The sequence below is a fragment of the Primulina tabacum genome, chromosome 15 (assembly GCF_025594145.1).
Source record: "Primulina tabacum isolate GXHZ01 chromosome 15, ASM2559414v2, whole genome shotgun sequence".
Lineage (NCBI taxonomy): Eukaryota > Viridiplantae > Streptophyta > Magnoliopsida > Lamiales > Gesneriaceae > Primulina > Primulina tabacum.
This window is the reverse complement of record NC_134564.1, coordinates 34,569,226-34,592,848: the sequence shown is the minus strand read 5'-3', so window position 1 is coordinate 34,592,848 and position 23,623 is coordinate 34,569,226. Positions and strand designations below refer to the sequence as shown.

Genomic DNA, 23,623 nt, shown 5'->3' with positions numbered 1-23,623 from the left:
ATAAAAGGTAATTATAGTAACACCCACTAATTCACTGCTACCAAGTGCCGTAAAATAAAGGATGGTCGTTTGCCGACCCTGGTCAATTGTTAGCTTTGAGCCTAGAGATCGTCCTTTGGGTATGGAATCCTTTTCTTCTTTTTTTTTCCTATCAGAGGACTTAACTTTTTGACCCCGGAGGAATTCCCTTGCGTGATTTTGAATTGTCCCCTAACCTAACAGCTAGGCTTAGGACGGATTGCAGCTTCACCTTAGAAGACAAGCAAAAGTAAAAACTAGACTAGCCCCAAATAACTGATTTATTTGTAACTAACGATCACTAAACGTAGAAATTTTAAAAGAACAAGAAAATACGGAACCTAAAAATAACATATAACTAAAAATTGGTGAACTAACACACGTACACACAACCCGTTAACCCATGCCACATCAATGGATGCAAGATACAGAATTGTCCCAAAGATCGTCCGTATAACTTGCTTACTCGACCGGAGTTTTTTGGTTTGGTTCAAAAACGTACTTAATCAATGACTCCTTGATCGATTGTAACTCAGGGAACTCTTTCTTCAGCTTAGAGGCATCCATCTCATTATTACTTCTGGGAGCAACAATGACCTTTGCTTGCTCTTCAAGCGTGAAGTTTGCCCACTTGAAATCCGGATCAATATATTTCTTGTACATTTCCAAGATTTCGTTGTGGCTGACAACTCCGGGGTTTGTGAAGTTCCATATGCCTCTAAGGTTTCTCTTTGCCATCTCAATTGAAATCGGAAGAAGCTCATCCAAGATCGTCATGCTGTTGGGAATGTTGACCACCTTGTTATACCGAGAAATCTTGGTGATGAAATTTCGCGGGTTGCTCAGGTCAGAAGATATCGGCATTCGAACTCTGAGCGTGCATACATTGTCATATTCTTTCAAAAGCTCTTCCACCTGATTCACAGTGCACAAAGGAAATATTAATAGCCATGTCGAGGCATAAATCAAAAATAGAATCAAAATCATGCTTTGATGAAAGAAGAAAATTACCATGGCCTTTGTCTTTGAGTAGAAAGAACCGGTGAAATTGGGCGCGTCTTCCTCCTTAAATCCGATGCCAGACCCTTCAGGGTGTGAATCATTGTACTCAAAAATACATCCAGTGGCAAAGTTCATCATTAGGAGTCCATGCTCTCTGCATACATCTGCCAAGTTCAGTGTGCCAGCAACATTGGTTCGAATTGTTTCAGTCTTGTGAGATTCACACCAATCAACATTGGGTCTACCAGTTACTCCTGCGGCGTTAAAGACATGTGTTGGCTTAACAATTAGGATGTCTGCCAAAAGCTGTGAGCGATCCTCTAGACGTCCCTTCCCATATTCATATGGGATCCCCTGTTTCTCACACAATTTTCCAAGCAAACCACCAATCCATCCAGTCCTACCAAATATCAAAAACTTCAAGGCCGGTTTTTGAGGTGTACTTACTTTGGAGGCCGGAACCAACATCTTTGCCTGACTAGAATTTCCAGCAAATTCAGACTTACCATATTCATACTTCTCAGCTTCATCAAAATGTCTTTCTATTCCACCAGGCATCATCAGCATTCTAGGATGAGGAAGTAGTGCGCCGGATACATCGCCCCACCAATCAGGATTACTATTATACCACTCTATGGTCTTTTTCAACCCATCTTCCCATGTGGTCCTTTCAAACCAACCCAAATTATTTAGCTTCTGGTCATCAAGGAAGTACCTCTGATCATTAAACGGCCTATTTTCTACAAACTGAATGCTCTTGTCTGGATCCATGTTAACCAGATTGCATATGTCTTTGGCCACATCAATGACTCTCCTCTCCTTCTTTGTTCCAATGTTGTAGACATGACCAACCTCTCCCTTGTGAAGAATGACCTCAAATGCCTCCGCAACATCCTCACAGTAAAGGTAACTTCGTACATTAGAGCCATCACCGTGAATTGGGAGAGATTTTAGCTTTCATGGCTAGAAGAATAAACTTGGGGATCAACTTTTCAGGAAACTGATTTGGACCATAAACATTGTTACCTCGTGTGGTAATCACAGGCAACCCATATGACCTGCCGTAAGCCATGACAAGCATTTCAGCCCCAGCTTTTGTGGCTGAGTATGGATTTGTTGGCAGGAGCTGTGAGGCCTCATGATTTCCAACAACAGCATCCTCGTCTGTCTCACCATAGACCTCATCAGTGCTAACATGGATAAACCTTCTTATCTGGCCAGTAACTTTGCAGGCTTCCAGAAGCACGTGGGTGCCATAAATATTGTTTTTGGTGAATTCAAAACTGTTTCCAAAAGAATTATCAACATGGGTCTGGGCCGCAAAGTGCATTATGGTGTCTATGTTCTCAGCAACGAGCAGGTAGTTGACAAGGTCGGCACTGCCAATGTCACCCTTAACAAACTTGAAGTTGGGAGAAGCTTTGGAGGGGATAAGGTTTTTGAGATTGGAACAGTAATCGAGTTTGTCAAGGACAACAATCTTGTAGTCCGGGTAGTTCCTGACGAGCCTGTTTGCAACATGAGAAGCAATGAATCCAGCAGCCCCAGTAATTAGGATATTCTTGGGTGTAAATGTTGTCATCGCAACTTGATACCTGCAAGAAAACACAAATAAGCAAATAATATATATTACCATCAATGTTTTATAAACAGAAAAGCACGCATTTCAACTGAAAGACAGGAAACACAAATAAACAAACGGTAAATTACAGTTAAGATTGCTTTCATAATTTATCATGTAGAAAGTAAATGGAAGCCCAAACAAATATACGACCTCAGATTCATATCGTCGAACAAGAAAAAGCTTCGTCATTAAAGAGACACGCCAGTAAGAATTAAGAAATTATCAAACCGCTGCTCGAGCAATTAACATTCTAACTCAAATGCTAGCTAAAACAACACGATGACACTCAAAGATTTGATGCACATCATCAAATGTACCAATTCCAATTAAATACGCACAAAAGCAATTATTTCCATGAATAATCAGTAAATACTCAGCCTCAACAGCACCGACAATAACAAACACCACATCACACGCACACAAAGCAACTACTGACATACATAACATACATTCCACATATGTAGACGCACATACACGATGTTCCGGAGAAATGACAGTAAATCAACAACAAAACACCATAACTTCGATCAGATCTACAGAATTCAGGTAAATAGAACGGGATCTTTAAATTAACTAACAATTATTCAATTATCCAGATCAGGATCCACCAACAAAAGCAAGATACTGGCGAGGATCTCAACTACCAACTCTAGAAAGAAAATTTTCAGAATTCAGAACAAGTAAAAGGATGGAAGGAAAAAAGATCGAGGATAGACGATGGAGGTGCTGACTTACCACGCGGCGCGTACGAATTCATGTAATATTGATGATTATACAATTTATTCCCTGTATTAAGCAAAAATTACATTTTAACTGAATTAACTAAATTTCTATATAACTATATAAATAGTTACTTTTTTTTTTGTTATCTATTATAATTATTATACATAATAAAATAAATGAATAAATAATATAATCGATTTTATCAAGATTTATCATGATCAGAATTAATTCTATTATAATTATTTGAATTGTTTTATGAGAAATCATTCAATAATTTTATAATCAATTGATATAAATTGAGTTTGTAATGAAATATTTATATTTTATAAAATAATTTATTTATTTATTTTTTAAATTTAGTAACTCGCCATCGTTATTTTTGTTATGTTTGAATAAACTCAAAGTATCAACGCAGACAGTAACTTGCAAATTACATTCATCAGCTAAATCATACTGCATAAAGAGATTATATACATAAGAGGTACATTCAAAACTATCTTAGTTGTTAAAAAAAATTATTTTATGCACATATTACACGTGGCAAAATTACGGTACATGTTAAAAACTAATCAATCAAATTAACTACTGCTTTTTTTCACTATAAATTATTTTAATTCATTAATTCAAAGCAAAATCATTACAATCACGAAACAAAACATCGGAAATATCAAATTAAATAAAAATATTATAAAAAGTAAAATAATGAAATCATATTTATCTAAATAACAAAATAATTGAATCAGCCAGTAAACATCTAATAAATCATTTTATTTCTTCACTAATTCAAAGCAGAGTCATTATAATCATATGTTAAACATCGAAAAGAAATCAAAATTGTCATAAAAAATTTATAAAAGATATTAATTAAAACTTAATTATTATAATCTATTTTGGTCCAATATATTTATCATTTTTCTATTCTGATAATTTATATTGACAAATTCCAATTTTAGCAGTGTATTTGATGGTTTTTGGCAACTTTAGTCTTTTTATCCAATATAATTTAACGATAATGCATACGTTATAGTTATGTGTGTCAACACTATCAATGTCGATAAAAAAAATGATGAAATTAAACATGATAAAACTAAAATTTGATAACACTGAGAAAAAAGTCAGGTACTGCTCTGCATTTCCCATCACTATAATCAATTCATTCCTTCAATTTTTTTTGTAGCATGCACATGTGGTTCCATGTTAGTTCGAGCAGAGTAATTTTATGGTGCATCGATCTAAAAAAAAAAGTAAGATATGTGCAGAACCATCATATAGAGTTGCATTCGATCGAGCAACATCGTTAATTATGTAAGTGCATGTTTTTCACTCGGCTTCGGAACAAACTCCAGTAATCACAGGTACTGTCATAGCAAGTTCTTCAGTGTAGTTCTCTCAACTTTTACTGGTTGTTTCTCCTATATATACCACAACAAACGTATTAATCGGCCAATAAAAAATTTACCCCTGATCCTCAAAATTGGATATATATTATATATAATAAAAACAAATGTATTAGTACCTGAATGTGAATGTTACTTTCTTCTTCGCACTGATGCAGTGGCATTCCTCTCTGATCATAAAGAATGAGCCCACTAAATCTCGGAAGCTCACACTTTTCACCCATTAGAATTGGCCTTTGCCACACGGCGGAAGTTGAATTATGACTCTGCCACCCTACATCCAATCCTTCGAGATTTCTTCCCACGAGCAACGGAGTAGGTGTCTCTCTTTGACTCCCTCTTGAATATCCCTCCTCCTCCCATTTTCTCAGCCCGCTCCACCGGACAGATCCCATTAGAGCCTTCTTCACGGAGTCCCACCGCCTGTGTACTGGAAGCTCAGCTGCCGAAACATCTCCACCGCATGGTTCTTGATTCAAAATATTTACCCCTTTTTGCCTACATTTTGATCTTCTCTTCAGTGCTGTCACTACACATATAGCGATCACCGAGATGGAAATGCATGAAAACAATGCAATAGCCTTCTGTGTTGATACCTTCCATTTATCTTCCAAATTCCACAGTGCTTCCATTTATTCGACAATTGTTTTGATATATTAAAGGTATTTTTAAGATGTTTATTTTCTTTTCTCTGTTGGGATCATTGAAAAACAATTCAGTAGACGTTGTGTTATTCATGAATGCTCCATGTGAGGATCACTGACGGATTAAGCCGTTGGATTATGATCCATGGGCCATGGTAGTGTATTATTGTGTTATATTATTATCAGCCGTTGGAAATTAATGGCTTCACCGTTCGAAGTTCATGAATTCCCATTTAGTCACGGGCCATACAAGAACTCAATAACCATCCCGCGTAGTTACGTTTCTGCCAAGTATCAACAATGCATGATTCACATGGGTGGTGGACTCATGACCAGGGACGGATCCAAGATTTTATGCTTCGGAGCACCGCCCGCGCACAAAGTAACGACCAATTTCCATTTATTTTTTTCTTTGGCTCCTTTTATTTTTCCAAGATTCTGATGTTGGCAAATTGTGTTTTTTTCACAACGTACACTGTATTTGGAAGATCACGTTCAATTTTCATTTTGAAAATTTTGGTATGATTTTATTTGATATCTATCTTTTAACCGCTACTACACAAAAGGGGCGAGTTGACTAAAACTTGTGCATGATATATGACTCTCCTTAATTTTATTTTATTTGTTACCATGAAATTCGCAGAGCTATTAACGCTCAATAAACCAAAGGTTAACAGTGACATTTTAGATGTATGATATTGATGCTATTACTTCAACAACACAAAGGTCCAAAGCAATATTTTGTGCCAATGACAAAATGGGCCGTAGAAGTTGGGCACAAGAGGCCTTATTTCGGCCCCTCCCAGCGACAGGAAGATAACACGTTGAGAGTCACTGGGCCGTGGGGGATTAAATGCATTGTCGGGTTGTTATTCAAATAAACATTGAAAATAAAAAAAACTATTAAAAGAAAAAAAGTATAACTATTTTAATATACACATAAAATACTATAAATACACAAATCAATGATTATGGACGTATTTCTCCCGAGTCGTGATGGTTTGTCTTCTTCAGCTGCCATTTTTAGTTGAAGCAAAAACTTGTGTGAAACGATCTCACGGAGTTTTTCGAAAAAACCTGCTAGTGGAGGAAGACCTCCTAGGGATAAGAGACATATGGCTAAAGAGAGAGCCAAAAAGGTCGTATTTTGTGACACATATCTCTTATTTGGGTCATCTATAAAAAAATATTATTTTTTATGCTAAGAGTCTTATTTTTTATTGTGAATATCGGTATGGTTGACCCATCGACACCGTCTCACAAGAGACCGACTCTTTGGTTGAATTTTGAAATGAAAAAAGCCACTAGTAAGAAAAGCTTTGTGCAATTTGGTATAACATAGATAGAGTTTAAATTAATTCATAAAATAATTTCTTTCTTGCTCATAACCTCTAGTTCTCACCAATTTAACCATGGTAGAAATATATGCATTGCTTATTTTATTGCGATTTTTTTAACTGAAATTACTTAAGAAAACAAGGATGAGCTAAAACACAGGATGTATAATGGCAGGTCGGTCGTGCGGTCACGATCACCAACGATGAATTGATAATTCACACAGGAAACAGTATTCGGTACGAGAACATACCAGCGGTGATCGCAACCTGGACGCAACCGATCTGGCTGGTTTCTGTCATATTCGCATTCTTGACGAATCTGCAGCTTTGCGAGTACTGGGGAGACTAAATGCTTTGCCGCCTAATGGAGTTGAGAATGCAGTCTTGCACTACCAAAGCTCTTCATTTTCAGGCACCCCAAACTCGAGGATACACAACTTCCACCCCAAGAGCAGCCCCAACGTCCCTGCCCAGATTGCTCCTCGCTTCAGTCTCATATACGAGTCCAAAGCTTAAAATCTCCCACCCCAAGCATTTACTTACGACCCATTTAATCTCCAGGCCCAGATTGAAATCGCCACTGTGTGGCAATTCGTCGAATGATCTGGCTACTACAGATAGCAAGAGCTGGGTTGAAGTGGTTGGAGAGACGATTTCAACTGCGTTTCCAGTGTGGGTGGCTTTGGGCTGCTTGCTGGGTCTGGTGAGACCCAATTCATTCAATTGGGTCCAGCCTCAATGGACTGTGATGGGAATCACCGTCACTATGCTTGGCATGGGAATGACTCTCACCTTTGATGATCTTCGTGGCGCTCTCGCTATGCCTAAGGAATTGTTTTCTGGTTTTGCGCTACAGTATTCGGTATATCCTGCTTTTTCTGCTTCTTGAATCTTTTGGGTTTCTTTAACTGTTAAGAAATATGTGTTGGATATCACTTCAAGCGTATCAATTTCTATGGTTGTGCATTTTACCGTGAGATATGAAATAAGCTAGAAGTAATTCAAAATTTATGGTGGCATGCGTGTTGGCCAATTGTTATTTAGGTACCTTCACCTCAGATGTGCATCTGTAGTGAACACAAAAGTCTGAGACTGCAAATATGTTTAATTTTTCTAAAGAGTGAGCTTTAAACCCCGTAGGCTTATTGACAAAATTTTGGAGTCCGGCCTCTTTGAGACTTGTGTGGTCTTAATTTTAGTTTGTTCAATTGTCCGAGTTCGTTGTTAGAGGAAACTGAATATGAATGAAAGCATAATTCGATCAGCTTTGCAAGTAAAAAAGAAGGTTGAAAGTGATGCTATTTAATTTGAGAAAGCTGATCTTTGCTTAATGCTGAAACAAGGGCTCCTCTGGTAACTGGAGTTTCCAACTTATTTGATTAGTTATTGAAGAAGGTACGTCTGAATGGACTGTCATCATATACCTTAATCTGCATGCGTTTACAGTGAAATTTCTCAATTTATAAACATTAAGGTTGTTTGTGTTCTGGAAAGCTTATGGTAAAAATATTTGTTTGCTTGATTTTAATGATTAATGTGAAAGAAATGTTTGTGTAAATGTGTTCTGAATAACATTGTGCCAATCCTATGAGAATTTTTTTTGGGAGAAATTATTGTTATTTTTCTGATTCCACTATTTATCATAGTTTTTGCAAATTGATAAGATTTTGTTTGAGAGGAAAATGGGATGACAACCAACTTTCTTGAGTTTTCTTTTGCTTTCTCGTCCATCAGCAAAGTCTATGATCCATACAAAATGTAAAAAGGTTCTTGAGAAGTCAATAGTTCATTGTTTGCAACCATGTTGGTGATTCTAATCCAGTTAGTTATCTTTCTTTAATCTTTATTACACTCCTGGAGGTTGCATTTGTTGTTGCAGGTGATGCCATTATCTGGTTTTCTCGTGAGCAAGCTCTTAAATTTGCCATCTTATTATGCAGCTGGCTTAATTTTAGTTGGCTGCTGCCCTGGAGGTATATCAGATGAAATGCTCTCTCTGTCTCTTGTTTTATCTTTTAAATTCTTGCCGGTTAATTATATACACGTTTTATGTTCATGGGTTATCAGGGACTGCAAGTAATATTGTCACTTATATCGCACGGTATGTAGATCTTTGGCTTAGCAGTCTTTAATTTGTTAAATATGTGAACAAAAAGTCCTGACAAACATTATGCTACAGTGGAAATGTGGCTCTTTCTGTACTTATGACTGCTGCAAGCACCCTCTCTGCTGTGGTTAGTAGCACATTTCCTGTGTTCAATATAATTAGAGTTATTTGTTTTCTCCTATTTCACGCTGCTTGCCCAAAAAAATCGGTGGCCACTAATCATCACAGACATGACCTATTTTCTCAATCTTTTATCGTTTCTATTACAGGTCATGACCCCTTTTCTCACAGCAAAACTAGCAGGGCAATTTGTTGCTGTAGATGCAGCTGGTCTGTTCATGTCGACTTTGCAGGTCATTTTTCTATCTCCGATACTTTCCACTTACTTCTATATCTTTCCTGGTATATAATCTTCTAATCGTTGCCACTGATTATTAATTCTGTTCAATTAACTATAAATTTAGACACTGCATCATTCAGGTTGTGCTTCTTCCTGTTTTAGCTGGTGCATTTCTAAATCAGTATTTCCAGAAACTGGTTAAATTTGTATCTCCATTGATGCCGCCTATTGCTGTAGCAACTGTTGCGGTTCTTTGTGGAAATGCAATTGCTCAGAGTTCTTCCGCGATCCTCATGTCCGGCCGGCAAGTGGTCCTAGCTGTTGCTCTTCTCCACGCATCTGGTTTTTTCTTTGGTTATGTTCTTTCAAGACTTCTTGGGATTGACGTCTCATCATCAAGAACAATTTCTATCGAGGTTGGCATGCAGGTATTTTTGCTCTTTCACAAGCATAAGTTCTTTGAATTTGATTATGGCTCAAATTTTAACTGACTTTGTAAGGTAGATTTGTTGAGGTCTTGGACCAATTTGCGGCTTACGACATTCTTTTTATATATTATCAGAATTCAGTACTCGGTGTTGTCCTTGCGACTCAACACTTCGGTGATCCATTAACGGCTGTGCCGTGTGCGGTTTCTAGTGTGTGTCACTCCATCTTTGGAAGTGCATTGGCTGGAATCTGGAGACGAAGCGTCGTCCCAGCTCAAACCACTGCAAAGAAAGAAAGCTAGTCTAAAAGTTAACCACTGCAAAGAAAGTAAATCAGTCTAGTTTAAACCAACTGAATTTATAAGCAATTTGCATTTGTTCTATCTCTGGATGGATAAGTTTAACAGCAAAGGATTTCTAATCATCGAGAAAAAAGCGTTCATAGATTTATAACCTTTTATCTATTCTTAATTAACAGTCTAATTTAATTTTGTTTCTCAAAATTCATTAATGAAATCAAAATTACTGATCAAACACAACCGAATGACGTCTTTTTAGTTCTCTTAACTAATCGTATTGATTTACCAAAAATTTCCGTTTTGAAATTATTATTTTTTTAAAAAAAAAAAATATGTATCGAAGGTTTTGTTTTCTTCATCGTTATGTAAAATTCTAAATGGCTTCCTCTTGTTGGATTTATTATTGTTTTAATTGGCAAAAAATCTCATAAAAAACACATTAAATTGAACAGCTTTTATGCTGGTTTTCGCTCGTATTTTGCGAGGACAAAATATGTGCTTAGGCGCCAAGGCGACCGGAATCCCATTTTGGAAAAAATTTATTAGCGTGTGTTTTGTAGTAGAATCATTTGTAATCAAGTATTTGGTTTCAAATTCATTTTATTGATTTTGATATGAGAAGCTTTTGAATTTATTCCCTTAGATTTATAATACAGTATAGATATAAATTACTTTAGAATAAAATGCAGGCGAAATGTTACCTTTAGCACCTATGTTTATGTACGCTAACCACCATTTACTCCATGTTTTTTATTTGTTTCCCTTCTTTGTTAGAGGTCCCGATCACCATTTACTCAAGAAATCTTGCAGATTTACCTCACCAGTTTGGGGAGATTACGGGTATCCCTCGAAGAAAGGTGAGAGTTGGGTCGGAGATCCAAGAACTTGGGAACTTGACGTCGGAAGGCTCTCTCAGAATCTTTTCTTTTTTCAGGTATATATGCAACTTTATGTTACATCTCTCTTGATTCCAGCATAATTCCATCTGTTGATTTAGGAACTGAGATATATGTCAGCGAGAATGTCATGGCAGAGTGGACCGTTAGCAACTTCGACTTGATTGTGCCTAAAAATTGTTGACCATGCGATAAAACTATGCCATTAATAAGGTTCCTAGTTCCTACCATGTAATAAGGTTTTCATGCGTCTTGGACAGGTTTTTATTTTCCCTTTCTTTAAAGCTATGTAATTAGAGTGATGTTACAGTATTTATACAACACAAAAATTCAATTTGTACAAATCTCAGTGTATATTGAACGTAAAATCTCACGATATAATGGTGATAAGTATCAATGTAATGATAAATAAGTTGTACTTTTAATATTATTCACTGCGTGGAAGAGATTGAGAATTTAGGTTTTTTTTTGTTCTTGTCTTCCAGGATGGATTTAATTTCCTCCTCAAAAAGTGTTATTCTTTTTTCATTTGCTGTCCTTAAAAATATGTTTTTCATTATTTTCATCTCTTCAACATAACCATGGAATCTCTCGCAAGCTCATAACTAGTATCAAATAAATTTAGTATTAGATAAAATAAAATAGAAGTTAGTTGTGATTCACTAAAAAATCTTTTTGTAAAAGACAAAATAGACGCTTAGTTAGTTTGTAATTTTTTTATAATTAAATTAATATAAATAAAAAACTATAAAAAATAATATTGTAATTTTAATTCAATGATTTCATTTATATTAGATAAATACTTAATTATTTAAAATAAATTGACAAGACATAAATTTAGAACCACACATTTGATTGAACGGGATATTCACAAAAAGTTTGGCATCAATCTCATCATTTTGGTTTATACAAAATGTGGCATCTCCCAACATAACCATTAATTCCATGTAAATTTCTTCATCATTTTTCACAAATGCTCCTGGATTGTCTCATGTGTTCTAACCTAAAACACTATTTTTAAAATAATTTTATCGAATAATTTTTTTACATAATTCAATATTTAGAATAATAATTTTATTTTCCCAAAACAAAACCATACAAAACTTTTCTATTCCAAAAACTCTCGAAACAAAGCTAAACACACAAAATTCTTGATTGTGACTATAAATGGATGACTAAATTGCTTGTAAATAAAAATTTTAAACACAAAAGGGGTTGAGCATAAGTTTTTTAGTTTCGTGATAACTACCAAATAACAATCTAGCTTTGAACTTATTAAAAATATTTATTTTAACATTCAAACGTGTCTTTATTGTTAGGGCTTTAAATCCTGACTCATTTTATTCGGGTCAAACATCCGAACCTTAATTAGGCCCAGCCCAATTTTTATATGGTCGGACCGCCCGAGCTTCGGCCGGCTTGACCCGATTGACGATCCTACTCCTACCCACAACAGAGTAAATATTCGACGGCAGAGGTCTTACTATCAATGTATGAAAAAGAAAAACATGCTGTAAAAAGAATATTTTGCACTGCTTTCTTATTAAAGATGATGTGAATCACTGAGATCCCATCATATAGATAGACTTGACAGTGCCTTAAAACAAGCTATTCATGAAACATATGTTCTATGTAGTCAAAATCACAACTCCATAAGAAAAGATTGCATATGTACTTTAGGACCATCAAAACTGCATCTTGGTAAGCCTCTACACTCAAAGTTGTCATGAGACTTGGGCAAGAGTGGATGGAAGAAGTAAATTTCGTCACTGGCTTTGCCACTGATCCACACTTGTTGCCTACTCCTGCAAATTTTGTCGGCTATGGCCTATGAGTTAGATGGTGTTTTTTTAAGAACATACTGCTGACCATATTTTGTTATCTACAATCTCCATCAAAATCAATGGCTCTAATCTGTGCATCCAGCACAAGTTCTTTCAATCCAAGTGGCGGAGAACATTGAAAAACACAGGAAAAACAAACCTGGTTCTTGCATGCGGATGAGCTATGCTACCAAACTGAGTATCCTCAAAGCGTCTGAAGAAGATCCAAGACAGATTTCCTATCAGGCATGCTTGGTATGGCTCCCTTCACTTGAATACAGAGAGAAGCCGCGGCAGCTGAAAATAATTAAAAACTATGTAAGATAAAAATCAGAGTAACTTAAAGTGGGGAATTGTCATGCATACCAGCAAATTTCATGCATTCTTTTTTGGGTTTTCCCTCCACAAGGGCCACAGCAAAAGAAGCTGTAAAAGTATCACCGGCTCCGGTTGTATCAATCACTTTGGGAACTGATACAATGGACTGCTTGATCGGTTCCTCTCCTTCGGTGAAAAGGATGGACCCTTTGGCTCCAAGCTTTACAAGCACTTGCTTAACACCCTGAAACAAATGTTAACCTCTATTATTAAGACAATGGAGCTAGATGTATAAGTCTCCCCGTTCAGAGCTCAGTTTTCTCATTTCCCAAAGGGAAGAAGGTTTTGATGAATAATGCATGTAATTCAAGAATGAAACTAGCAAATATAGATCAAATATTTTGAATCAATAATACCACAACATTCTGTGCATTTTTATAAATTTGACCCTATGGGGAGAGCCCTCCACAGTCTTTCTGCTAGCAGAGACTATGGAACATAATTTGACCATGACGTACAAAACTACAGCAATTTGGAAGCATTTCTAAACAGAATAAATAATAGGCCGTGATAACGTATAGAAAAGACCACTCGGCTGTAGGAACTATCAGATGAGACAATTAAAGCTCTGGCAGACACCTTGCACCTATGTGTTGCGACATCAATGGTTATGGTTTTGAATAAGCTGCAACAAATTTCAGGGAACCAGAATTGATCCTCATTTTTAAGAACAAAAAGCAGTGGGAACCATCAAAAGTTCAAAGCATTGACATTGAAAACTCGGAAAAAGTGGTTGAGGAAAATATCATATATCTTGGTTTAAGAGATGACATATGAGAAAATTACTTAGTTTAGAAAATTAATATACATGTAACCAACCCCGCGACTAGCGGGAATGTGCTATAATGATGATGATAGAGACAGCTTGACCAAAAGAAGCTTAATACACGGTACAAAAGCACGAAACATCAGTTAACCTTAAAGAAACACTCACCAATTCATGGCATTTACCCACAGCTTGGTTGATCTGTTCAATAGTTTCTGTTGGCATATTTGTTAGACGAGCAAGCTCAGATTCATTTGGACTTAGAACATCAATAAATTTAAGTAGTTCCGACGGGATTGGCGTGTCAACTCCCCCAGCATCCAAGATCACAGGGACATGTGCACTCTTGGCAGCCTGTAGTCAGAGAGATCATACATAAACAAAAAAGAATCTATAACCATTGAAAGTACAATTATTTTTTTTAAAAAATAATAATATTTTTAGGTCTTCAATGCTACAATATTCTTAGGAACATTCTACCCAAGAAGTCACAAGAAAAAACATTCAAGTCATTCAGAGATTGAAGCTGAAACCCATTTCTCTTTGATAGTTTTTTCCGTGATAACAGCATGGACATAACTTCAGATATGATAACATACTAGGTGCGCACAAAGTAAGCAGCTGGCCTTAATCCATGAAATATATTATAAATGAAACAATTAGTATTTGTGGATGGATTGACCGTCACAATCAAATCTCCAAAAAAAATTTATGATGACATTTCATTAACCAAGCTATTTAAGCTATAACATCTAGAATAGAGTTAGAGCCACTCCAAAGGATTTCCCCTAAATATTAAACATTATTATGGCATCTAAACCCAAGTTGCTGGCATTGAGATTAGATGAAAACTGACACCAAAATCACAGTATGCACCCTCACAGGCCACAGCCTCACCCTTATCACCATTTAATACAAGATTAGTCCTCAAGCAGCAAAAATGCCAATTCCACAAATTTAATCAAAATCTAAAATCTAAAGACTAAACAGGAAGAAGAGCCAAGATTCATATCGTGACGCAGAGGGAGTATTAATCAGCCCAAAAATTAGTGAATAACAATTTGTGTTACATTTCAACTAAGAAATCAAAAATTGCCTAATATGGCAAAACACAATACAGGGAAAAATACAATCGGCATTCATAGAGTCAAATTCGTGATGAACAAGTATCTACAAGCCTCGCAAGCACACACGGATCCAATTTCTACCAAACGAATCTCCAACCCAAACATAAAACAACCACAAACACAATGAAAACCCCATTAAAAAAAAAACCAAAGTCCACACCTTTGCAACCTGAATGTTGACAGAATCAGGAATCTCCCTCTGAAGCAAAACAATCCCGCTATTTTTCACCACCTCCAAATCCTCCTGACTCAAAGTCTCAGGCCAACAAAACATATTAGCACCCCCAACAATAATAATAGAGTTCTGCCCACCATCCTGCAGCATCACCACTGCATGACCGGTGGGAGCATCAGTTACAGTACTCAAGTGATCAAGATGGACCCCTCCACCCTCCAACGCGTCAGTTATCAATTTCCCATGAGCATCCTCCCCCACCTGCCCCAAAAAGTAAGTGGGATATGCCAATTTCGCCCCACAAACTGCTTGATTCGCACCCTTGCCTCCAGCCAACGTCTGACCAGTTTTTGCGGATATAGTCTCTCCCTCTTTGGGTAACCTGTCAATCTCCACATATATATCCGCATTGGCTGATCCCACCACCACTAAAGGTGGTGTATTTTCTCGTGATGAGTCCAAAGCAAGGCAAGAAAACGGGTTCACTTTTCTTGAGGGAATGGCATTGAATTGGAGTGAGGGGATTGGTTGGTTTTTGACAGTGAAGTTGTGGGGATGATGACCGCAGGGCCTTGAGGTTGAAAGTGTCGATAATCCTCCCATGTTTTTCCTTCTGGTATTCTTCTCCCTTCTCTTCGTTTTCTTCTCACTGTGTTGGTTGCCTGACTCTGACAGCGGGAGGGTGCACTCTATGCTTCCGAGCTGCGATTAGTATAGAATAATCCGATGGATTGGTCTTCAGGGTTTTTAAAATTTAATAACTAAATATAAGTTGAAAATTAAAACTTTTTTCCTTGATTTTTTTCAAAAATCCGCCGTGAGGCGAATGAGTCAAAGCAGAAAGAATTATTATTATTGTTATTATATATATACTTATTATTATTATTATTATTAAATGTGAAACTTTCAGAATAACTATATTATAAGATATCAAAATATTTAATTCTATAATTACATTCTTATCTTATTAAAAACATCCTCAATTCATTTCATATTTTCTATAGAAAAAATGTAAACAAAATTTCTCTTTTAAATCGAACAACTATTCTAATCGGCATATCGATTATATTGAAATATTGCGATATACTAGATTTCGGTACAATATCGATATATAACGTTTTATATTTTGATTTCTTACATTTTTTTAAAAAAATGAATTTTATTGTTCAAAAATATTATATATTTTTATTATATATATTATTTCGATATATATAGAAAAGTTTTCAAATTTATATCGTTAATGTACCTAAAATTTTGATATCGATACCAAACCATGCAAAAAACTTCGATAAATTCGATATTTTTCGAGACGATAATCTTAATGAATCTAAAATTTGATATGGATTTTTTCACCTCTACATTAGTTATTATTCTTTATTTTGTTTATACCGTTATTTTTAGTATTTTTTTTAAATGATACAATTTTTTAAAAAAATGCTACAATTTTTTAAACAATTAAAGCCACGTGGAAGTACAAAAGCTGACCACTTCGAGACCACAATAAACGATTTTTTCAAAATAATGATAATCAGAACCAAGAAGTCCTTGTTGATCGTGCGGCCAGAAAATACAAAAGAATGTATGATTTTTAACGAACATTTCGTATAATTATCTAGAAATGTAAAAATCAAGAATTATTAATCAAGTTTTCGAATATTCAAATTACTCGTGGCATCTTGCTGCGTAAATCAAAGCAGTATAAATTCTTTGACATTATTCAACGAATTCCCATCTGGGTTTTAGGCTTTTATCAGCAAACGTCAGATTTCTGTAGCCTCTAGTGGAAAAACTCCCAACGAATTCAGGCACAGCCCCTCTTTCTTGGTTTCTGCTATGGGTTCTTCATCTTCTTCGCAGCTAAGGGACAGCTCTCAAGGTATCTTTTCATTTGCTTTCAAAACTTGCCTTTTTTTATTTATTTTTGGGTGTGAATTTCTGCCTGTGTAGTTGTTTTTATGCTGCATATTTGGGAAATTTTGTCATTTAATTTGAATCATGTTTTTACTGCTTCCCAATTCACCCAAAGGGGGGAAAGGAAACAGAGGAAGAAAGGAGAATAGGATGGTTCATCCTGATACGTGAGTTCATGGTTTTAGCTGCAGCCAGCAAGCCAAGTTCAAAGCTTTGAGTAATTTCTTCTTCTTTTTTTTTTTACACAAAGGAAAAAAAGATTTAAAAAAAGGTGCTTTTGACCTTCAATACAACCAAACTTCTGAGGCGCGGCTAGTCCCAACTCTCAATAATCGATGGATTTGATGCTTTATTCTGATGTATTTTTGTGCATGGCAATATTGAAGTAATTAAAATGGAATGGTTTAGATTTCTAGGATTTGAAAATTGTTAGGTGCATGTGTGTGAATGTCAGTATTTCCACGAGCATGATCAGAAATAACATTTCAGGTTAGCAGCATTTTGCATTTTACTTTTTGGATCTAGATAATATGATTGGCTTATAGTCCTGGGCTTTTTTTGCCATTTTCAAGTTGCAAAGAATATTTTCTCTTAAGCATTATTAGCTGTGAAAATGAACGAACTTTATGGGATAACTGTGCCACAGAACAAGTAAGTTAAATTAGTTGTTGAAAGCTCCAAATTGCTGTTGATGTTGCTACTACTCTAATATCATCTAGCTTAAACTTTTTCTCCACTTTGTTCCGACTTAATATCTATTTAATGAGCTATTGTGAAGAGGCAGGAGCCATGAACTATGGCACCATCAATGATGAAGATTGGAAATAACGACTAACGCAGACACAATTTTACGTTTCTCGGCAGAAGGGTACGGAAAGGGCATTCACCGGGTATGAGCCCTTTTAAAATGCTCTCGATCCATCGTATTGGTACGCGATGCAAAATTGTGGAAGTTGGTAAGGAGTTGTAAGACAAGTCCTTTTCTTTAATTACAAGTTCTTTTAAGTAATGGAAGTTGTATATCGGATTGTGCATTTCAAAACACATGACCACATAATTAGCTTGACGCCTGGGATGTATTTAGTAATTTTGTTTTAATATTTTTTGTGGAGATATATGTTAACATCTAAACTTAAGTACTGATAGATATAAATAGAAAGTTATGGATTGATATGAGATTCTGGAAGGAGGTATGAGGAATTTGGGCATATATCAGAGATGATCATTATTATTTTCCTTTATCGGGACACTGAAATAGAATTAGTGTGTAAACCTAGTGGACTAATGTTTCTTAATTAAAAATGCGCTGGTGTGGATGTTTATTATATCATCAACAAATCAATTTTCATTGTTCTGAGTTCTATCGATGTTTTTGTGTTTAGAGAGTACTGGAACACCAAAACTCCTGGAACTCACCAGTGCATCTGCTGCGACACTCCTTTATTTGAGTGAGTGCTTTTCTGAATGAGTACGGTTGTTCTTCGTGGTTCTCGACTTGCTCTAATCTTGCCTATATCTGATAGCTTACTGCACCACTTTGTAGATCATCCACTAAATTTGATAGTGGAACTGGATGGCCTTCTTACTATCAACCAATAGGAAACAATGTGAAGTCAAAGCTAGACATTTTTATCATTTTCATGCCTCGTCAAGAAGTTCTATGTGCTGCTTGTGACGCTCATCTTGGTCATGTATTCGATGATGGGCCACCTCCCACTGGAAAACGCTACTGTATAAATAGGTATGACCACATATCATATCACCATTTTTCTTGCTTTTGACTGATCTTTTTATCTTTCCATATTTGCAGCATTTGCATATTTCCATTATATATATCAAATTGTATACAGATGGTGGAAGGATTCGACCGAGTGAATCAAATGAATTCAGCACGTGCAAGGGAGTACTGAACCTTGTGAGTTACTAAGAGTAGATAGTGAAAGACCGTTGCCACCAAATTCTTTTTCTGTAACCGTTGAAAACTTATTAACTATTTTGTTTAATGACTTGGTATAATGATGCTTTCGGCAAAACACATCATCTTTGCTGTGAAAAGTAAAAATTTATGGTAAAAAGTAAAAATCTCACTCTCAAAATTTACAAAATTACACACTTTATTATATTTTTCTCTCTACTCAATTGTGAATTTCTTCACAAATGAGAGATCTATTTATAGGAAATCTTTACAAATAATCCAAAAATAAAATACATCATTACCTACATCATCACACACAAATTTCTAATTTTACAACTCTTATTTTCAACATTCAAATATTCAACTATTACTTTTTCAACATTCAAATATTATTTTCAACACTCCCCCTTGTGATGATGATCATGATACGATGATGTCTTCATTACGTGTTTTTGTACTGCCTCGTTAAAAACTTTACTAGGAAAACCCATTGGGATAAAAACCACAGTAAGGGAAAAAGAGTGCAGTCACGTAAGCTCCCCCTCATGTTGACACGAACAATTCTTCACAAATTTCGTAGATTGAGCATCCCAATATTATACATGTGCTTTCTGAATATTGACGTAGGAAGTGCCTTTGTGGAGAGATCTGATAAGTTTTCACTTGATTGAATGTGACGAACATCAATACATTTATTCTTCTCTAGCTCTTTGGTGAATGCGAAGAACTTAGGAGGAATATGTTTAGTTCTGTCGCTTTTTATGTATCACTCTTTCATTTGAGCAACACATGCAGCATTATCTTCATATAGTATCACAGGCTTCTCGTCGAATGATAATCCGCCTGAGATTTGGATATGTTGGGTCATTGATTTAACCACACACATTCACGGCTTGCTTCATGTAGTGCAATAATCTCGGCATGGTTTGATGAAGTTGTCACGAGCGTTTGTTTCTGTGAACGCCAAGAAATTGCAGTGCCTCCACGAGTAAATACATATCCAGTTTGGGAACGTGCCTTGTGTGGATCAGATAAGTATCCAGCATCGGCATAACCAATTATACTTGTATTAGCATCTTTTGAATACAAAAGTCTCAAGTCTGTCGTTCCTCGTAGATAACGGAATATATGTTTAATTCCGTTCCAGTGTCTCTTTGTTGGATATGTGCTAAATCTTGCCAACAAATTTACGGCAAAAGATATATCAGGCCTTATACAATTTGTAAGATACATAAGGGCACCGATAGCACTTAGATATATCAAATTGTATACAGTTGGTGGAAGGATTCGACCGAGTGAATCAAATGATTCAGCACGTGCAAGGGAGTACTGATCCTTGTGAGTTACTAAGAGTAGATAGTGAAAGACCGTTGCCAACAAATTCTTTTTCTGTAACAGTTGAAAACTTATTAACTATTTTGTTTAATGACTTGGTATAATGATGCTTTCGGCAAAACACATCATCGTTGTTGTGAAAAGTAAAAATTTATGGTATAAAATAAAAATCTCAAACTCTCAAAATTTACCAAACTACACACTTTATTATATTTTTCTCTCTACTCAATTGTGAATTTCTTCACAAATGAGAGATCTATTTATAGGAAATCTTTACAAATAATCCAAAAATAAAATACATCATTACCTACATCATCACACACAAATTTCTAATTTTACAACTCTTATTTTCAACATTCAAATATTCAACTATTACTTTTTCAACATTCAAATATTATTTTCAACACTCCCCCTTGTGATGATGATCATGATACGATGATGTCTTCATTACGTATTTTTGTACTGCCTCGTTAAAAACTTTACTAGGAAAAACCCATTGGGATAAAAACCACAGTAAGGGAAAAAGAGTGCAGTCACGTAAGCTCCCCCTCATGTTGACACGAACAATTCTTCACAAATTTCGTAGATTGAGCATCCCAATATTATATATGTGCTTTCTGAATATTGACGTAGGAAGTGCCTTTGTGAAGAGATCTGATAAGTTTTCACTTGATTGAATGTGACGAACATCAATACATTTATTCTTCTCTAGCTCTTTGGTGAATGCGAAGAACTTAGGAGGAATATGTTTAGTTCTGTCGCTTTTTATGTATCACTCTTTCATTTGAGGAACACATGCAGCATTATCTTCATATAGTATCACAGGCTTCTCGTCGAATGATAATCCGCATGAGATTTGGATATGTTGGGTCATTGATTTAACCACACACATTCACGGCTTGCTTCATGTAGTGCAATAATCTCGGCATGATTTGATGAAGTTGTCACGAGCGTTTGTTTCTGTGAACGCCAAGAAATTGCAGTGCCTCCACGAGTAAATACATATCCAGTTTGGGAACGTGCCTTGTGTGGATCAGATAAGTATCCAGCATCGGCATAACCAATTATACTTGTATTAGCATCTTTTGAATACAAAAGTCTCAAGTCTGTCGTTCCTCGTAGATAACGGAATATATGTTTAATTTCGTTCCAGTGTCTCTTTGTTGGATATGTGCTAAATCTTGCCAACAAATTTACGGCAAAAGATATATCAGGCCTTGTACAATTTGTAAGATACATAAGGGCACCGATAGCACTTAGATATATCAAATTGTATACAGTTGGTGGAAGGATTCGACCGAGTGAATCAAATGATTCAGCACGTGCAAGGGAGTACTGATCCTTGTGAGTTACTAAGAGTAGATAGTGAAAGACCGTTGCCAACAAATTCTTTTTCTGTAACAGTTGAAAACTTATTAACTATTTTGTTTAATGACTTGGTATAATGATGCTTTCGGCAAAACACATCATCTTTGTTGTGAAAAGTAAAAATTTATGGTATAAAATAAAAATCTCAAACTCTCAAAATTTACAAAACTACACACTTTATTATATTTTTCTCTCTACTCAATTGTGAATTTCTTCACAAATGAGAGATCTATTTATAGGAAATCTTTACAAATAATCCAAAAATAAAATACATCATTACCTACATCATCACACACAAATTTCTAATTTTACAACTCTTATTTTCAACATTCAAATATTCAACTATTACTTTTTCAACATTCAAATTTTATTTTCAACACTCCCCCTTGTGATGATAATCATGATACGATGATGTCTTCATTACGTGTTTTTGTACTGCCTCGTTAAAAACTTTACTAGGAAAAACCCATTGGGATAAAAACCACAGTAAGGGAAAAAGAGTGCAGTCACGTAAGCTCCCCCTCATGTTGACACGAACAATTCTTCACAAATTTCGTAGATTGCGCATCCCAATATTATATATGTGCTTTCTGAATATTGACGTAGGAAGTGCCTTTGTGAAGAGATCTGATAAGTTTTCACTTGATTGAATGTGACGAACATCAATACATTTATTCTTCTCTAGCTCTTTGGTGAATGCGAAGAACTTAGGAGGAATATGTTTAGTTCTGTCGCTTTTTATGTATCACTCTTTCATTTGAGCAACACATGCAGCATTATCTTCATATAGTATCACATGCTTCTCGTCGAATGATAATCCGCATGAGATTTGGATATGTTGGGTCATTGATTTAACCACACACATTCACGGCTTGCTTCATGTAGTGCAATAATCTCGGCATGGTTTGATGAAGTTGTCACGAGCGTTTGTTTCTGTGAACGCCAAGAAATTGCAGTGCCTCCACGAGTAAATACATATCCAGTTTGGGAACGTGCCTTGTGTGGATCAGATAAGTATCCAGCATCGGCATAACCAATTATACTTGTATTAGCATCTTTTGAATACAAAAGTCTCAAGTCTGTCGTTCCTCGTAGATAACGGAATATATGTTTAATTCCGTTCCAGTGTCTCTTTGTTGGATATGTGCTAAATCTTGCCAACAAATTTACGGCAAAAGATATATCAGGCCTTGTACAATTTGTAAGATACATAAGGGCACCGATAGTACTTAGATATGGTACTTCTGGACCAAGAATATATTCATCATCTTCACATGGACGGAATGGATCCTTTTCTATATTTAATGATCTAACAACCATTGGAGTACTTAAAGGATTTGATTTATCCATATTAAAACGTTTAAGGATCTTTTCTGTATAATTTGTCTGGTGAACAAACATTCCACATTCTTTTTGTTCAATTTGTAAACCCAGACAATACTTGGTTTTTTCAAGATCCTTCGTTTCAAATTCTTCCTTCAAGTATGACACAACTTCTTGAATTTCCTTATTTGTTCCAATGATGTTTAAATCATCAACATATACAGCAATAATTACGCATCCGGATGTTGTTTTACTAATGAAAACACAAGGGCATATTGAATTATTTACATATTCCTTTTTCATCAAGTGATCACTTAGCCGATTATACCACATTCGGCCGGATTGCTTTAATCCATATAACGATCTTTGTAATTTCACAGAATAACATTCTCTGGGTTTTGAACTTTGTGCTTCAGGCATCTTAAATCTTTCAGGGATTTTCATATATATATATTACTATCAAGTGATTCATATAAGTAAGCTGTAACAACATCCGTAAGACACATTTCTAAATTTTCAGATACCGCCAAGCTAATCAAATACCGAAACGTAATTGCATCCATCACGGGAGAATACGTTTCTTCATAATCAATTACAGGCCTTTGAGAAAAACCTTGTGCAACAAGTCGAGCTTTATATCTTACTATTTCATTTTTCTCATTTCGCTTTCGAATAAAAACCCATTTG

At 35.7% G+C, this 23,623-nt stretch overlaps 3 protein-coding genes and 2 pseudogenes across 7 annotated transcripts; 2 read left to right on the top strand and 3 right to left on the bottom strand.

Annotated features, from left to right (window-relative positions):
- Nucleotides 1–256: 256 nt before the first annotated feature.
- On the bottom strand, nt 257–3,131 carry LOC142526243 (trifunctional UDP-glucose 4,6-dehydratase/UDP-4-keto-6-deoxy-D-glucose 3,5-epimerase/UDP-4-keto-L-rhamnose-reductase RHM1-like; annotated as a pseudogene).
- A 1,377-nt stretch (nt 3,132–4,508) lies between these two features.
- LOC142527655 (uncharacterized) lies at nt 4,509–5,504 on the bottom strand. Its single transcript, XM_075632516.1, has 2 exons — nt 4,884–5,504; nt 4,509–4,779 (listed from the first exon to the last, which is right to left on the bottom strand). The coding sequence occupies exons 1-2, from the start codon at nt 5,394–5,396 to the stop codon at nt 4,729–4,731; spliced, it is 564 nt and encodes a 187-aa protein (XP_075488631.1). The 5' UTR covers nt 5,397–5,504; the 3' UTR covers nt 4,509–4,728.
- Nucleotides 5,505–6,886: 1,382 nt separating this feature from the next.
- On the top strand, nt 6,887–10,003 carry LOC142527265 (putative sodium/metabolite cotransporter BASS1, chloroplastic). The gene is made up of 7 exons (XM_075632011.1): nt 6,887–7,607; nt 8,625–8,718; nt 8,813–8,846; nt 8,925–8,979; nt 9,122–9,205; nt 9,333–9,620; nt 9,755–10,003. The coding sequence occupies exons 1-7, from the start codon at nt 7,095–7,097 to the stop codon at nt 9,920–9,922; spliced, it is 1,236 nt and encodes a 411-aa protein (XP_075488126.1). The 5' UTR covers nt 6,887–7,094; the 3' UTR covers nt 9,923–10,003.
- A 2,326-nt stretch (nt 10,004–12,329) lies between these two features.
- Nucleotides 12,330–15,814, bottom strand: LOC142527353 (ribokinase). Of its 5 annotated transcripts, none has more exons than XM_075632126.1 (5): nt 15,070–15,814; nt 13,951–14,136; nt 13,005–13,200; nt 12,799–12,935; nt 12,330–12,729 (listed from the first exon to the last, which is right to left on the bottom strand). In XM_075632126.1, the coding sequence occupies exons 1-4, from the start codon at nt 15,685–15,687 to the stop codon at nt 12,844–12,846; spliced, it is 1,092 nt and encodes a 363-aa protein (XP_075488241.1). In that variant the 5' UTR covers nt 15,688–15,814; the 3' UTR covers nt 12,330–12,729; nt 12,799–12,843. The 5 variants fall into 5 exon arrangements, with proteins under 5 accessions (XP_075488241.1, XP_075488243.1, XP_075488244.1 ...); XM_075632128.1 differs by having other exon boundaries at nt 12,330–12,643; XM_075632129.1 differs by having other exon boundaries at nt 12,330–12,636.
- An 826-nt stretch (nt 15,815–16,640) lies between these two features.
- LOC142527336 (peptide methionine sulfoxide reductase B1, chloroplastic-like) lies at nt 16,641–19,031 on the top strand (annotated as a pseudogene).
- Nucleotides 19,032–23,623: the final 4,592 nt, after the last annotated feature.

What these genes read in the sequence shown, in the direction of transcription:
- LOC142527353 (XM_075632125.1), bottom strand. Translation starts at nt 15,687, where the DNA reads ATGGGAGGATTATCGACACTTTCAACCTCAAGGCCCTGCGGTCATCAT. An exon ending in TGGGTAAATGCCATGAATTG is followed by an intron (nt 13,201 to 13,950) that starts GTGAGTGTTTCT and finishes CATTTGTTTCAG; the next exon opens with GGTGTTAAGCAAGTGCTTGT. An exon ending in AGAATGCATGAAATTTGCTG is followed by an intron (nt 12,936 to 13,004) that starts GTATGCATGACA and finishes AATTATTTTCAG; the next exon opens with CTGCCGCGGCTTCTCTCTGT.
- LOC142527655 (XM_075632516.1), bottom strand. Translation starts at nt 5,396, where the DNA reads ATGGAAGCACTGTGGAATTTGGAAGATAAATGGAAGGTATCAACACAG. An exon ending in AAAGTAACATTCACATTCAG is followed by an intron (nt 4,780 to 4,883) that starts GTACTAATACAT and finishes TGGTATATATAG; the next exon opens with GAGAAACAACCAGTAAAAGT.
- LOC142527265 (XM_075632011.1), top strand. Translation starts at nt 7,095, where the DNA reads ATGCTTTGCCGCCTAATGGAGTTGAGAATGCAGTCTTGCACTACCAAA. An exon ending in GTTTTGCGCTACAGTATTCG is followed by an intron (nt 7,608 to 8,624) that starts GTATATCCTGCT and finishes TTGTTGTTGCAG; the next exon opens with GTGATGCCATTATCTGGTTT. An exon ending in ATTGTCACTTATATCGCACG is followed by an intron (nt 8,847 to 8,924) that starts GTATGTAGATCT and finishes ATTATGCTACAG; the next exon opens with TGGAAATGTGGCTCTTTCTG.